Here is a 16,320-nt window from a genome sequence, read left to right as displayed (position 1 = left end):
GTACGCACAGCCCCTTTACTGCAACAGATCATCAGCAAGAGTGAGTATTCCTCAATCACTTAATCACAATGACAAACATACACAGGGGACAGGACATGGGGTACATTTCTGTCATTGACAGAGTCCCCAAAGGAGCCAGATTTACACTGCAGGAAGAACGGTAAGATCAACATGCAACCTAAACACACTAGATACATTATAACTTTCAATACGTATGGCAAATTATGCTTTTTACCCCAAAATACAAAGCATTGGTAAGTCTTTAGAATTGAAAAGTTTGGATACAGTGTGCGAAGTATCAATCAGAATAATAAAAGTGATGTAGGATAGATCACAGAAACAGAACTGTAGCAAAATATGTTCAAACTTTAGGCTTTAGGAATAGTTCACCCAAAAAATGAAAATGATCTCATCACTGAACTCCCAACCTTTTTGGTGAGAAAAAAAATTCAATATTTAAGTAGGCTGCTTTTTTTAACATAAAGCATCGCTTCAGGTCTGCAGCAGTATGCGCTGGTGACATAATCGCTTTGGCATGTTCACGTGAGAACAGACGCAAGTGTGACCTGGAAAAGCAGCGCTGTTTACAACTGAGTAGGAGGAACCCAGTAAAGAAGCTTTATTGGTTTTGGATTAGATCTGTATTTGTATCGGTTTGTTTACTAACAATGGTCCGTTTGTGTGCTTATCCTGGATGTCTCAACCAAGAGAAAAACATGACATTATGTCTGTAACATCGCAAATTCGTCACACGAGAGACCACGTGAACTCAGTGCTCTAGTGAATATGTATAATGCTGCTGACTGGAAGCAATGGTTTAGAGATAAAAAGTACTTCATTATTGATCTGTTTCTCACCAAAAGTGATCATATCGCTTTAGAAGACATGAATTTAACCGCTGGAGTCATATGGATGATGTTTATGTTGACTGTCTGTGATTTTTGGTACTTATTGACCTATTGTCATTTTACGGACCTATTGAGCAGAAATATTTTTCTAGATATCTTCAAATTTGTTTTGCTGAATAAAGAAAGTCATACAAATCTGGGATGGCATGAGGGTGAGTAAATGATGAGAGAATTTTAATTTTTGCGTGAACTATCCCTTTAAGGACTTTTTGGTCTGTGTCTAAACCAAAGCGATTGTATTTCAGAAGGCATGGGTTAAATCGCTTGAGTCATTTGGATTTCTTTGACACTGCCTTTATAACCCTTTTGGAGCTTTACATTTTTGGACCCCACTGACTTACAATGTATGGACAAAAACAATTCCTACATTCTTCAAAATATCTTTCTTTGTGTTCTACAGAAGAAAGAAAGTCATACGAGACAGCATGAAGATGAGTTAATGATGAATGAATATTCATTTTTGGGTTAACTATCCCTTTATGGCATGTGACAAGACATACATACATGTCAAAACTAGACAGCATACCAGTCTGAAATATAAATACAAACCAGCTTCTGAGATCATCCGAGGTCCTAGGCGAGTTACAGACTACAAACTCACGGCAGAGTGTAATTACACTATTAGTCAATATATAATTACACAGTTTGAACTCCCTGCTGCATATTCATGGCTCAGACTTTCAATTTAAAGTTAAAATTAAATAAAGGATAACATGAAAATAGTTGTCCTACATCAGGACAATTTTTGAAACTGCAAAACACTCCACTAATGAAGTCCTGGTTTCCCAATGTGCCTATAAATATTAGTTATAACAATTTTCTTAATAAAAACAAAGATAATTTCACTGTTGTTGAAGTTGTTGTGAAATATACATATGGCATATGCACACACACACATATATATATATATATATATATATATATATATATATATATATATATATATACACAAGGTTGGGAGGGTAACTTTTGAAATGTATTCTACTACAGATTACAGAATACATACTGTAAAATGTAATTTGTAACATATTCAATTACATTACTCAAGGTCAGTAATGTAGGCCTATTCTAAATACTTTGGATTACTTCTTCAGCACTAGTAGATTTATTTAACTTGTTTGGACTATAAAAACTCTGCCAGTACAGTAAGACAAAATTCACATGTTAAAAATATCTTATGCAGTGTTGTTTCTAGAAAAAAAGAAATTGTGATCCAACGAGAATTTTCTTGATATAAAAATATGATCATGCCTGGTAACATTTGCATGTAAATGACAATTTAGGTTTATTTTTATTGCTTCTGCTCCAAACTTACTTCAAACTTACTTTTCTGTCTGCTCGTATGAACGTAACACATCATAAGAAAGTGTTTCACCGCTGTTCAAATGCACTTTGGATTGCATCATTTATAAGTATAAATGTTTTCCATCTGAAAAGACTAAATATTAAATGAAACAAATGACAATAAAATACTAAGTAATCTCTTCAGTAATCAAAATACTTTTTGAATGTAACTGTATTCTAATTACCAATTATTTAAATTGTAACTACATAAATACGTAATCCAGTTACATTTATTCCGTTACTCCCAACCCTGTATATATATGTGTGTGTGTGTGTGTGTGTGTGTGTGTGTGTGTGTGTGTGTGATAGGCCCATCTCTCATACTGAAACTAATTGAACTATTTTTTATAAAATACTTAATTAAAACCTAATCCCAGCTACATGTCTTTACATGTGAAATGTCCTTTAAAAAGAGCTTGCTGATGCTCAAACTAAGAAAGTATATGCTACTGCTGCTAGACCAATATAACTGCATATTTAGTCCCTGTAACCCCTTTATGTTTATACGATGTTGGTCATAAGATATATTAGCTTATATATTATACTTCACATAATTCTCACCTCTTTTTCTTAAGGGCATAATTACTCCTGTGTGTCCTTGTGGGGTTGTCACGCGTGAAAAGACCAAAACAAAACTTTCGCCCTCATTTGCTGTAAGTGTCTTCAGAGAAACTGTCAATAGTTATAGCGATAAATTAAAGCTCCGTTAATGGATGTAGATGTAAAGGCGAGCAGAATGGCATCTCTCAGTTTGTATCTTGGAATGCTCAAGTTAAGCAGTGAGACACACGTTGAAACATCTCGTAGAAGAAAACGCAGGGGCACGCGCTGAGCGCATGACTGTCGCAGACGATCAGCCGTATGAGATATAAATCCATAATCCGATAGTAAGAGTGGATAGTGATCGAGTGCACCTTGGGGTGGATGAGTCCACGAGAATGTCAGACTTGGTGTCCAGTGTTTCAATATGGTCAGGCTTGGTTTTATTTTCGGAATCGAGGTATGTAACGATTATTTTTGCTTCAATATTCGCACAACCTGTGACTCCTTGAAGGCCTTTTGTGTTTTTTTAAACTACAAATCCACGACATGCTCCCTCCATAACATATCCAATTCATAAGAATACGTTTAAACAGAAAAACGGCCCTGACAGAGATAGCCTATAAGAATAGTAGCCTATACACATTTTTTCTCAACTAAATCAATTCACTAGTTTTGCCCCAAGGGGCCACATACTACATTAAATTGGAGAGATTCTCCAATATATTGTCTTGGATTAAACCCAGTCAGCATGTGCTGATCAAGCATGATCGTGCATCCGACTGCCAGTTTAACGACTAAATATGGACATCTAGCAACTGCTTGATGAACAAATAAGCATTACTCACATGCTTTTATGTAAGTTTGATTGTACATGCTTGTAAACAGTTCCTTAAGCACAACGTGTGATGTGTAGCCTATGCTAAATAGTCCTACAATAAAGTTACCGTGTTTTATGGTTTATAATCTAAATAGCCTATACAATATACAATCTCTACATGTTTGATGATTCAAGAAGGATAACGTTATTTTAAAATAGATAGACTTTTCCCGTTGCTGTTTGATAGGAGCAATCCAGTTTGATGCAATCCAGTTTCACGTCGCTAAATTATTGAGCTTCGACACTAAAGTAAAACTATCATTAAACATACAATTCAGTAGCCTATTTAAGATTAGGATCGTTTAAACTAAACAAGGCAGGTGGTTATCCAAGCTGTATTTCCCCCCTTGATGAAACAGCAGCCGGTCGGCGCGACGCCTGTCGGAAAACACCTGCAAGTTCCCTCCAGCTTTCCGCTCCACAATTGCATCTGTAATTAAGCCAAACTGGCCAAATATATCCTCTTCAAACGTCCACGTTTAGCGTAAACAATAAGTTTACTTCCTTCCCGTCACACTGTCCCTTTTTCGGGGAGTCTCACGGCGTATTTTGCCTAAGCTGGTTTGCGGACTCTATCTACGGTGGGTGCAGTATCACCAACAGCAGCAGCAGCAGCATCATCGCCAGTTTCGCCTTAGCAACGAGAAGGTTGACCCGCGTAGAATGACACGGCGCTTCCACCAATGGTGTGCGTCCTTTCAGGCAGTTGGCGCACGCACGGACCAATAGGAATCGTCGTCTCCTGTTCCTGAATCTCAGGGTGAGAGTTGACTGGCACATGTGGTTAGACATGGCTGCGCCCTGGTGACACTGAGAACCGTGACTGGCGAACAGGGTATGAAGTAGTTTAGCGTGTAATTTGAAGGCTCATCAGTACGTATGCATTGCATAGCATGTTTTGACTCCGTTTAATTCGTTTTAAATGAAAGTGGCGCAGCAGGGTTTGCTATTTAGATATAAGGCATCGTCAGAGGTCAAAACAAGCTAGCTTTATTATGTTTTTTATGTATTTAGATGACTTTTTTGTCTGTCGTATATTATTAGTAAAACTCATGTGCCGGTACAGTTTCGCGTTTTAGGCATGTTCTCAACAATGTTGTCGCTTCAATTCGGCATGAAGACTGTACACCAGTTGTTCATGTTTTAATGTCTCTCTCTCCTAGATCAATATGTCGCCCGAGATCGCTGTGGAAGACACGAACCAAGGCCAAAAAGTGTTGAGGGCCACGATTGTAGAAATGTTGACTAGGAAGTTTGAAAGGCTTCCTGATATTGACAGGCAAGTTAATGTAATGTTACAATGCACATTTTCACTCACTGCAGAGTTCATGTTTTCCATTTGTAATCCCACAGAAAGCTGTTTTCATACGGCCCCATATATTTGGCTGGTAATGCTGGATTTGCTGGTCTGATTGCAAATAGCTTATATCGGCGTGCACTCAATGTCACCCAGGGGCGATTCACTTCCAGTCTTCCCATGGCTGTTCTTCCCTTTCTTACAACAGCAGCATTGTACACTGCGGCCATCACAAACCCATTAATGTTAGGTAAGATTATGCAAGATTATGTGTGGAACATTAATGCATCATATTGATGTACAATGTTTTAATTATAGGTGACCTGAACTGCCCAACATGCACCCTTATCAGAGGTGCAGTGGTGGGAGTGGTTGGTGGTGGCATATATCCTATTTTGTTGGCCTTACCTGTTAATGCTGGTCTTGCTGCAAGGTATGTCCTTTTTGTTCTTAATTGTATAGTTTAGAAAACACAAATGGACTCTTATGTATCCCCACTTGTCTTGCAGGTATAACAGCACACCCATGCCAGAGAAAGGCAACATTTTGCGATTCTGGATGAACCTGAGCAAACCCATTGTACGGAAAATGTATGCAGTTCTACTGCTGCAAGCTTTATTTGGAACCTACTTGAGTTCCAAACAATTCGACATCTACCTGAAAATGCTGAGTATTCCAGATTCTGATGGTGAGGATCTTCATGATTAGCAGTTAGCTTTGATCCTTATCCACTCCTTGGACCTTGTTTTATATTCGTGTTCTTGCGTTTGATGTCCCCCCCAGAACATATGTCATGATGATCAATAAATTGTTCACTTGTCCACTACACCTTTATACTCATTGCCTGAGTTACTCAGATGAATAAACATTCCATAATAACTACCTGAATCAAGTTAAAAAGCATGTAACACAGTTTCCAATAACAATGTGTTGTAATTCCTCTAATGACAAACACTGCCTTTCCACAGTTTGGAATGAACACATTTATGTTATTGAAAGAAATTGATGCTTTGGTTCATCAAGGACACATTAAAATGATTGAAATACTGCAACATTAACAATGTTGAAATTATTATTACGGATTGAAATGGCTGTTTTATATTGTCATTTATTGAAAAAAAAATTATTACCCATGATAGCAAAGTCACAATTTCAGCAGTTATTACTCTGTCTGCTGAGAAGATACTCACCTAAACTTAAATTATTTTAATGTGCTAATTTGATCCTCAGGAAAGAAATGTATTTTTGATCAAAATGGTTGTTGCTAAAAGAAGTGTGGAATCATAAATGTAATTTTAAAGTTGCTGCGGTATTGAGCGTTTACTGCATGTCACTTCACCCTTTCACATACAATTTTGGTTTAAAAAAAAAAAAAAAACAGCACTTAGCCAAAAATGTATCATAAAATGCAGTCCATTGTTCTTTTGAGAGTTTAAGGCTATTCAGTTAAATAAAAATGGAATCTGGATATGACCAGGTTTGAGGAAGTTGAGAGCTCAGATGCATTACATCAAAAGGGCAAGACCATCAGACAACAAAAAAAGTTTGGATGGTAAACCTAAGATGTCATTGGTGCACGTGGAGGATTCTTGGATGAACAAAGTTTGAATAGCTTTTAATGAATATTTTGTTAGTTCTTCATCTATTTAAAGCATTATTGGAGAATGGGATTACAATTTTCTTTAAAAACATACAAATGTATCAGATTCCAAGAAGTGTAATGTATTCAGAAATGACACTACAAATATATATATATATATATATATATATATATATATATATATATATATATATATATATATATATATATATATATATATATAAATTACCTAAGGAATGCCCATGAACTGACTATTTTGCGTTAGGCGATAATGAAAAAAATATGAGACAATTGACTTAAAAAAAATACAGCAATATCCGATTACATTGTCAACCCCCCTGCCAATGGTCAGTGAATTTTTTTGCTTTTTTGATTTAGACTTAAAAATGTAATTCATTTATAGAACTACAAAAAACAAACAAGACATTTCTAAATTCAAATAGCATTTTAAACTAAACGAAAATTATAAAATAGCCAAGTGATAAAAAAAGAAGAAAAGTTTAATACATTTCCATGTGTTCCCAAAAATAATGCTGCCAAATGCCTAATTCTTATCAAATTAGTGTTAGTTACTAATGCCTAATGAAAATAAAACAAAATTTTAGGTTCAAAGTGAACATGTCTTGCATTACTTTGTTTTAAAAAGACGAAATTTATTCAATCATAAAAGACATTCATTTCTGAACCTGCAGTTGCATTCACATTGCATGACAACAGAGTGGAAATAACGCAAACTAAACTACCAGGACCTCCTGAGATGATAGGAAATAATTTGCAGCATTCTAAGACAACATTATTCTTGGAAACAGTTTTCAGATGAAAGAAAGAGAAAACTCTTTACATGCACTTGTTCCACGAGACAGACTCGTGCTGCACACATCTGAACAAACAGCGAATCAGGTGAATTGTTTTGCTTTAATTCATTTATTGAAACACGAAAAACAAACAAGACATTTCTAAATTCAAATCCAAACAGTTATGGTCTCCTACAGCTCCATTTGCATCACAGAATCCGCAATGCAAGCCAAACATGAGGAAATAAAGCTAATTCAACTCACAGCACATCCTGAGATGATCGGAAATAATTTGCAGCATTCTCAGACATTATTCTAGGAAACGGTTTTCATATGAAAGAAAGAGAAAACTCTTTACATGCACTTGTTCCACGAGACAGACTCGTGCTGCACACATCTGAACAAACAGCGAATCAGAAAAGCATTGATGGCTTTTCTTTTGTTGCTTTATAAAAATATAATAGTGTTTCTTCAAGCGCATGTCTTTGTGACTAACAGCATTTCTTGTCATGTGTCACTCCGAGATGTCTTACAGGTTGCCCGCCTGTTGCGAGTAGCTGAGCAAAATTATGGGTGCATGAAATAAATTTGGACGAAGAGCGTGCAAACTGGATTCAGCCTCACTGCATTTGGCGGGTGCTAGTATCACACCATGGCTACCGTTTAATATATTTGGTGACTTTCCAGATCCATGGTTTGGCCATTTACCGATATTGTCGATCATCATCTGTTCGCAATAGGCATCTTTGTAATACATCGTCAACATTCGATTACATTGTCCTATCGCCCAGCCCTAGTGTTAGTGTGAGAGAGAGAGAAAAGTGGATAAACAGCGGTGTTAAACGCTGATGCCCTTTTGTCAGTGTACAACTTAACAAATTGTCAGATGGAGAACATTGACATTGATTGGATACTGTCAGCAACTGGGCTACAAGAATACACTTTTTCAGTAGTGCCACACAAAGACTTTCAAATGTGCATTTGTGTGCACTCATTTCCAATCCCCTACCACAATGATCAACCTAGACAGTTCTGAAATGCAAAGTCTGATGGGAACTTTTACCTATTTTAAATCACAATTCATAGATTTAAGCACATTTATTTGAAATCATTGAATTATCTTTTTAGAGACTACTGTGAGTACGGTGTGTCTCATCTTCCAACTAGGCATGGGAAAATATGTAAAAATTAGATAACTTTTGTTTAATGGACAAGGACAACACATAACATTACTACAAAAGCTAAAAATTTGCGAGATGTAATGATCTGAAATTGAACTGTTAGCCTATTATTAGATATTTGCCATTCATGTGGACTGCAATATGGAATACCTGGAACAAGAAACAATAAAGTAACACTTTAATGGGTTTGTGTTCACCCAAAAACACATACACAGATTTTTAGAAGAATATCTCAGCTCTGTAGGTCCATACAATGCAAGTGAATGGTGATCAGCACTTTAAAGCTCCAAAAACCAGTCATAGAAAAAGTAATCCATAGGACTACAGTTGATAAATGAATGTCTTCTAAAGCACTATGATCACTTTGGGAAAATGCATTGCCATATTCACGCAAGAGCTGATGTGATACAAGTGGAATAAAAAGCGATACAAGAGAATGCTGTCCACAGGCTTCATTGGTGTTGCTTTCATTTGCACATGCCAGTACGCATATGCCACAAAAGAGGCAGTGTTAACAGATTATCCTCATGGACGGAAATTGGAGAGCAACAGGAAGTAAACAATTATAGTGAACAGGAATTACATATTGATCCGTTTCTCACCCAAACTGATTGTACCACTTTAGAAGACATTTATTTAACCACTGGATTCATATGAATAACTTTGTTTCTCTGTGCTTTTTGGAGATATAAAGTGCTGATCACCATCCACTTGCATTGTATGGACCTACAGAGAGGAGATATTCTTCTAAAAATCTTCATCTGTGTTCTGTTGAAGAAAGTCATAAACAACTGGGATGGCATGAAGGTGAGTAAATGAGAATTTTCATTTTTGGGTGAACTATCTGTTTAACAACAGCTATGCATTTTAGAACTGCTTGGGTTGATTGCCATGTCTCCAATGGAGCCCTTAAAGGCATGGTTCATCCAAAAATTTACATTGTCATCATTTACTTGCCCTCACGTTGTTCGAAACCCACAAGGCAGAATGAGAGTCTCAATCGCCTCTCACCTTCATTGAATCCGCCTTCTGCAATACAATGAAAGTGAATGGTGGCTGACACTTCCTAAAACACCGCCTTTGGTGTTCCACGGAACAGTTAGTCACATGGGTTTGAAACATGAGGGTGAGTAAATGACAATACTCCTTTATGGCTGCACAATCTCTTTAAGGAATTTTGCCATATAGACTTGTATTTAATGGGGAGAAATCACCACCACTCTTTATCCACTTTGAAGAGGAAAGATAAGGCTCTTGTAGAGAGCGAAGAAAGTGCTGTCTAAAAAGAGAAGGAAAGTACAGTTAATACCTTTGGGACACAAAGCAATGTACATTACTCAAATAAGTGTTTGTTCAATCAAAATTTATTACAATTAATTTCAAAACAGCTGTAGCCATGTGCCTGCACAGTCTTTGGATTTCCACTCAACCTCACAAATAAATTGCCACTTTTCAGAATTGATAAGCCTTTGAAAATCCTGTTTTTGAATATACCATTTCTCTTTGTAGACTACTGTCAAATAAATCCCAAGTACTTTCCATATCGGGAAATTTACATGGATGACGACACATGTTTTGTAAGCAAATATTACAAACAGGAGTTTTAACACTCATGACAACATCTGATGTCTTGGGGTGTAATAGAGAGCCAGTAAAAGCGATAACTTACACTCATGTACTACCTTTTTAAATTTACCAGGGCCATGATGTAAGCGGCTGGTCCCGACTCTTCTGCTTTCCCCCACAGCAAAATCCACTTTAGCATAAAGAAAAATAAGGGTTCTACATGAAAAACATTCTTAAAAAAAAAAAAGGGATATTTCAAAAAGGGCTAATTCTTTCAAAAAAAAAATGCAAGCTTGCAATACAAACTTGTTGAAATTAATGTTCAAAAGGTTTGAAAATAGGTATATTATTAACAGATCAAGTAAAGATAAGCCAATGCCCTTTGTGAAATATCACCCATTTACATTTTTCTTTTAAATTATTTTTTATCCATTTACTAATTCCCTAAATGTCTGTTTGAACTGAAATGACATACTATGATTAATTGTATAATCAGTAAACAATACAAAAGTATGTAACTCAACTCCCACATGTTCTATCTAAACTTACACCAAAGAAACAAAACTGTTCATTTTGTGCCTTGAACTGGCAAAAAGCACTGTCTTCTAGGAGTTAACCATGTGCGGTCTTCTATATCTTGATCCTTACCATGGATTTCGGCAATCGAGGATGTTCTGTGATGCACTCGTCCAGCATGGCGGACCAAGCACCTAGAAGAAAACTGTCAACAAGTTTAGCAGTAACTTGTATTGAAAGCAGCTTCAACAGTCATGCCATTCAAGACCTGTACACATTTAAACAGTTAACTCTACATTTGACAACTACTGTCGTCACGTCCCCTCAGTAGTCATTATCGTGCAAAGTTCAGTCTCGTGAAACGCTGCAAATGTAAAATACTTGACCCTACATTTTATGCGACAAGCTTGAACTCTCCGCACACTTGGTGCAGAATTCCACAGAGACATGGTCTTTGTCCACATGCAGGCAGATGCCACCCGCTGTATCTTTGTCTTCCAACTTCACCCTCTTCCTCGGCAAGGCATAATCGTGGTCATTCACGTTGGACGCCTGGAAAAGCGAGGTAGAAAATTTCATGCCATTCACACCGCTCAATTTAGACAACAGCTGTGCCAGCATGCTCTCATTAGCCAACACGGCTCTCAAGTACCTAGTTTCATTCTCCAGTTCTTCTACTCTCTTATTGAGGTTCCCATTTTCCTGCTTGAGAATCCGGTTCTCTGATGTCAAAGAGCCGACTCTCTGCTCCAAGTCGCTGACGTACTCTTTCTTCTTCAAACGGTTCATCCTTGCCGCCATGGCACTCTTATTGATGATTTGACTGGAAACATCTTGCAGTTTTGATCTCGGGACGTTGCAGGATGACGAAACATCTGTCACCAGGCTCTGATGCGTGTCATCGTTGGTCGATGTCTGCATTTCAAAGGTGCTGAAAGAATCATGCACGTTGTTGTTCAGTTCCCAATTTAATTCAGAGCCAAACAGCTCATCCAGGCCCCAATCATTTGTGTCACTTTCTGGAGACGTCAGTGTGCTTGCATCACTTGCATTACAGGTTTTAAACGCCGCATTACTCTCCTGGGAGGCACTTGCACATGTGACGTTAGCGTTGAGGCTGGTTCTTCCTCTTTTTCTGGTGATCATGGCCACCTCCGTATTCTTGGTTAGTACCCGCCTTAAACCTGTATACCTTAAGGAAGTATCTGTTGAGAAAAATAAATAAATAAATGATATAGACAGATAGATGGATAGACAAAAACTCAGGCTGCCCCAATCACAAGTTGCTACCTACTATGTAATTAGTCTTGTCTAAGAATACAATTAATTTGTTAATGCAATTCAAACAAAAAAACAAGAATACAGCTTCGCATAATGTGCATATTTAAAATTTCTGAGGCAAGTAATTTTTATATTTTTAAGTAAAAGTGCCATGAGGTGTAACTTTTCAGAGAAAAAAAAAAAAAGTAATTAAAATCTGAAGCGAGTAGTGTAAAATAACTTATTTAACTTATTTATATACCCTTTTCTCCCCAATTCCCACTACTTAGTAGGTCCTCGGGGTGGCGGAGGACAAGTTTCAGCTGCCTCCACTTCTGAGACAGTCAATCCATGCATCTTACCATGTGGCTCGTTGTGCATGACACCACGGAGACTCGCAGCATGTGAAGGCCCATGCTACTCTCCACGATCAATGCACAACTTACCACGTGCCCCATTGAGAGAACCCCTAGTCGCACTGTTGCCAACTTAGCGACTTTGTCGCTTTTTTTAGCGACTTTTCAGACCCCTTTAGCGACATTTTTTCAAAAAAGCGACTAGCGACAAATCTAGCGACTTTTTGGACAAACCTTAGCAACTTTCCAAATTCCAAATATCGCCAGTACTGCAAGCGTGAGGTCTTACTTCCCCGCTGCGTCTGCTCTGTTCAGTGAGCGGCTGAGAGGAGCAGCACATTCCGCTGACTGAACGCCAGCGACATAGACATGAATGAGCTGCGCATGTGCACGCTTGTGTTAGCAGGAACCAATCAGTGATCACATATCAGCTGCCTTCTCCTTTGTTTTAATTCAAAACATTTAATTTGACCGTTTTTCGGCTATATACTTATATAAAAACAGTATGAGCACGGTTTAGGGGAGATAACCGTTATTATAAACTGAAGTAGGCTACAGTACCGACAAATTAGGCAGAATGCAAATACGACGCGATGACGTCATTAATATGCTAATGGCGCATGACGTCATCTGGCGACATTTAGCTACTTTTCGAGCAGGCTTTAGCTACTTTCCATTGAAAATAGTTGGCAACACTGCCTAGTCGTGACCACAAGTAAGTTACCCCATGTGACTCTACCCTCCCTAGCAACTGGGCCAATTTGAATGCTTAGGAGACCTGGCTGGAGTCATTCAGCACACCCTGGATTCTAACTCTGGACTCCAGGTATGTCAATACTTAATGAGCTACACAGGCCACCCAAAATCTTAAATTCTGGAACGAGTAGTGTAAAATAATTTTATAAGTGCTGCTCGCTGCTTTTATGTTTAATTAGTATATGAAAGTTTTTCAAATATTTATGATTTTTTTTTTTTTTAACAGACAATATTTGTAAAAAGTTTTAGAAGATTTATTTTAACACTGTACAACCTTATCACACTGCAGGACCATTAATAATGAAAAAGACGGCAAAATTATATATAAATGTTAATAAACTTAAAATAATAGTGAGCCGTTTCCTGACCTCAAGCATACACTTTGCCTTATACGCACACAAGTATAAACCTGTTTTTAAAACACGCACACGTTATTGGTTAACCACTTAATAGAATACAGATTAAATACTGCAGAATAAAATTAAGAGGGTTTAATGAAACCGATATACACGTGTCTTTTCGGGCTAAGCGAACAATACCAAGCAAAGCGAAGCATCGAACATTTGGCAATCTCAAGCCAAAGCTATTAATATTAATTCCCAGTTGAGTTTAACCCATTAATCACTATCCAAATCTTCACTTGACTTCTGTTACAGCAATACATTTAAATATAAAAAGGGTTTTGTTGATCCGCGTGACACGGCGGTTTCATCAGCAGAGACATAACATGTTTTGTATCTTAGCGAAACAACTTACCTTAAAGTGTACACTGCGGGAGTGAGACGACAGCTGGTCTCAAAGATGGTGAAAAGGTACGAGAAAACAGGGTTAACACAGGAAATAAAAGGTTTGACCTTGGACAAAGCAAAGCCTACTTTAAAGCACCACCGTGCGCCCGACGACGACACTTCTCCAAGTGCGACGCACGAAAATGGTGTATATATATGTTTGTATGTTCTGTGATATCGCGATAATTTACGTAAGCACTAGAAAGCTCTAAATGGGCGTCCCCCAGTCAGTTTTTAAAACCGGGATGGGCGTTTTTCTATGGGATCAATTCCATGCCACATATATTTGCAAAAATATAAAGTATTGCAAAATAAAATAAAGTTTTGCAAAACAAAAAAAGTATTGAGCAAACAAAAAAAAAAATTTTAAAACAAAAATTAAGTATCACAAACGTAAACTAAAGTATCGAGAGAAAAAAAGAAAGTTTTGCAAACAAAAATAAAAATTGCAAAATATAAATAAAATATAGCAAAAACCAAGATGTAATTAAATGCAAAAATCAATGGCTGTTGTAAAATAATCTAAAGATCTTTTATCCTTTTTTATCTCTGCAACAGATTTTTAGGCAGCAATGATTTTGCCACATATCTTTTTCTTTGCAATGCTCCTTTTAATCTGCATTTCCATCACGTGTGAGCTCGTGATACCGTTTTGCCTTTGCGCTTCACTTTTCTCTGCGTTTCACTTTATGGCACTGTTTTGACGTGGGGGTGGAGTCAGGGGATTGGGGCGTGTACAACGGGCTCAGTGATGCCTCTCTGGAAGTTACGTCATTAGTTTGAGACACGGATCAAACATCATGGCTGAGCACAGGCATGCAGGTGGATCTCAGGTATATAAAGTTGATTGTTTCCTTTTATTTAATTAGCATTAAATGTTCTTTAACAGCGTTTGCTTCAGATAAAGAAGTTAGAGATCAGTTAAAGCGGTGGATTTATTAGCCATACTCGCTAACATAGCCAGCATCTGCATTTTTTTTCTCTCTCAATTGATTGATTCTTATGTTTATTTTATAGATTATAATTGTCTATACCATAGTATGTTGTCTTCTAAAAAAAATGTAAACATATTTAAAAATATATAAATAGATGTTACATTATCACGGTTAAAGGAGACAATAAATAGATTACAAATAAAAAGTTAAGCGATCGTAACAAATAAGCATCCCAGGAAACGATCTACAAACAATAAAAGAACATCACTTATAATGTTAATTGTGCAAAAGCAAAACAAATTTAACAGATTGATTCTTAAGAGTAGGTGCTGATAACCAGGTTATATCCTGCTCTACTCGAGGCAGAGAAACAGCAGGAGAAAGCTGCTGCTGACCCTGACCCGCCTGAATATGACCGAAGCTTTGAGTCAGAACACTAATAAGATTCGTCACGACATCTGGATATTCTCTCTGCTAAATGTGACATGGCAAATCATTACATGAGATGACCTAGATACACGTACATTTACTGTGAGCATTGTAAGAACTTAAGTAGCTTGTGAACAGGTTCGTTGAGCAATGGAGGAGTCAGGAGACAGCGAAGCAGGTTTGAAATCAGCACTTTAATTTCTTTCACGAACATACGACGGTCACCGCCGTAGAAATGTAAACATAAACAGAACAATATCACACTCAGTCTGTGGAGCTTTCTGGATCCACTCTCTCTCTCCCTCTCGACACTTGGCGTCCCTTTAAATGACTCTCTCCGTATCACTACAACAAGACACAGGTGTTAGAGATAATTACAAGCCTTACCGCTCTCTCTCTCCCGCAGACCGACACGACCACGCCCCCCATGCCACATAGCTGTATAACGCCGGGTTAAGAATATAGGGGATGTGAACATTTTATATTTCAAAACTTTATTTTTAAAGACAGAACACATGCACGTTTGTTACGATCGTTTAACTTTCAATTTGTAATCTATTTATTGTCTCCTTTAACAGTGATAATGTTATAACATCTAAATATGGAGTTTACATTTTTTTTAGAAGACAACATACTATGGTATAGACAATTATAATCTATAAAATAAACATAAGAATCAATCAATAGTCCAATCAATTGAGAGAGAAAAAACTGCAGATGCTGGAGTTAAAGCACATTTAATGCTAATTAAATAAAAGGAAACAATCAACTTTATATACCTGAGATCCACCTGCATGCGAAGTGTCTCAAGCTAATGACGTAACTTCCAGAGAGGCATCACTGAGCCCGTTGTACACGCCCCAATCCCCTGACTCCACCCCCACGTCAAAACAGTGCCATAAAGTGAAACGCAGAGAAAAGTGAAGCGCAAAGGCAAAACGGTATCACGAGCTCACACGTGATGGAAATGCAGATTAAAAGGAGCATTGCAAAGAAAAAGATGTGTGGCAAAATCATTGCTGCCTAAAAATCTGTTGCAGAGATAAAAAAGGATAAAAGATCTTTAGATTATTTTACAACAGTCATTGATTTTTGCAATTAATTACATCTTGGTTTTTGCTATATTTTATTTATATTTTGCAATTTTTATTTTTGTTTGCAAAACTTTCT

At 37.3% G+C, this 16,320-nt stretch overlaps 3 protein-coding genes across 5 annotated transcripts in view; 1 reads left to right on the top strand and 2 right to left on the bottom strand.

Moving 5' to 3' along the window:
• dlg2 (discs, large homolog 2 (Drosophila)) overlaps positions 1-2,973 on the bottom strand; it is a 320,093-nt gene extending 317,120 nt beyond the window's left edge. Inside the window, exon 1 of the mRNA XM_052115808.1 lies at positions 2,814-2,973. Within this exon, the coding sequence (XP_051971768.1) occupies positions 2,814-2,832 (19 nt within the window). The 5' untranslated portion in view covers positions 2,833-2,973. The remainder of the gene's footprint in view (positions 1-2,813) is intronic.
• Positions 2,974-4,427: 1,454 nt separating this feature from the next.
• Positions 4,428-5,795, top strand: tmem126a (transmembrane protein 126A). Its single transcript, XM_052116409.1, has 5 exons — positions 4,428-4,507; positions 4,836-4,951; positions 5,026-5,219; positions 5,288-5,402; positions 5,479-5,795. The coding sequence occupies exons 2-5, from the start codon at positions 4,842-4,844 to the stop codon at positions 5,675-5,677; spliced, it is 618 nt and encodes a 205-aa protein (XP_051972369.1). The 5' UTR covers positions 4,428-4,507; positions 4,836-4,841; the 3' UTR covers positions 5,678-5,795.
• A 1,687-nt stretch (positions 5,796-7,482) lies between these two features.
• LOC127636205 (CREB/ATF bZIP transcription factor-like) lies at positions 7,483-13,929 on the bottom strand. 3 transcript variants are annotated; one of them, XM_052116633.1, is made up of 4 exons: positions 13,755-13,929; positions 10,759-11,831; positions 9,759-10,300; positions 7,483-8,156 (listed from the first exon to the last, which is right to left on the bottom strand). In XM_052116633.1, exon 2 carries the CDS (start codon positions 11,770-11,772, stop codon positions 11,014-11,016), a length of 759 nt encoding a protein of 252 aa, XP_051972593.1. In that variant the 5' UTR covers positions 11,773-11,831; positions 13,755-13,929; the 3' UTR covers positions 7,483-8,156; positions 9,759-10,300; positions 10,759-11,013. The 3 variants fall into 3 exon arrangements, with proteins under 3 accessions (XP_051972593.1, XP_051972592.1, XP_051972594.1); XM_052116632.1 differs by having other exon boundaries at positions 7,483-10,300; XM_052116634.1 differs by lacking the exons at positions 7,483-8,156; positions 9,759-10,300 and having other exon boundaries at positions 11,042-11,178; positions 11,279-11,831.
• Positions 13,930-16,320: the final 2,391 nt, after the last annotated feature.

Source organism: Xyrauchen texanus, chromosome 43, assembly GCF_025860055.1.
Source record: "Xyrauchen texanus isolate HMW12.3.18 chromosome 43, RBS_HiC_50CHRs, whole genome shotgun sequence".
In the NCBI taxonomy this organism is placed as follows: Eukaryota; Metazoa; Chordata; class Actinopteri; order Cypriniformes; family Catostomidae; genus Xyrauchen; species Xyrauchen texanus.
The sequence above is the reverse complement of the archived record's forward strand: the minus strand, read 5'-3'. Positions and strand labels throughout refer to the sequence as shown.

Coding starts and splice junctions, on each gene's coding strand:
- LOC127636205 (XM_052116632.1), bottom strand. CDS start 11,772: ATGATCACCAGAAAAAGAGGAAGAACCAGCCTCAACGCTAACGTCACA.
- tmem126a (XM_052116409.1), top strand. CDS start 4,842: ATGTCGCCCGAGATCGCTGTGGAAGACACGAACCAAGGCCAAAAAGTG. Junction 5,220..5,287: donor CACAAACCCATTAATGTTAG/GTAAGATTATGC, acceptor TTTTAATTATAG/GTGACCTGAACTGCCCAACA. Junction 5,403..5,478: donor AATGCTGGTCTTGCTGCAAG/GTATGTCCTTTT, acceptor CTTGTCTTGCAG/GTATAACAGCACACCCATGC.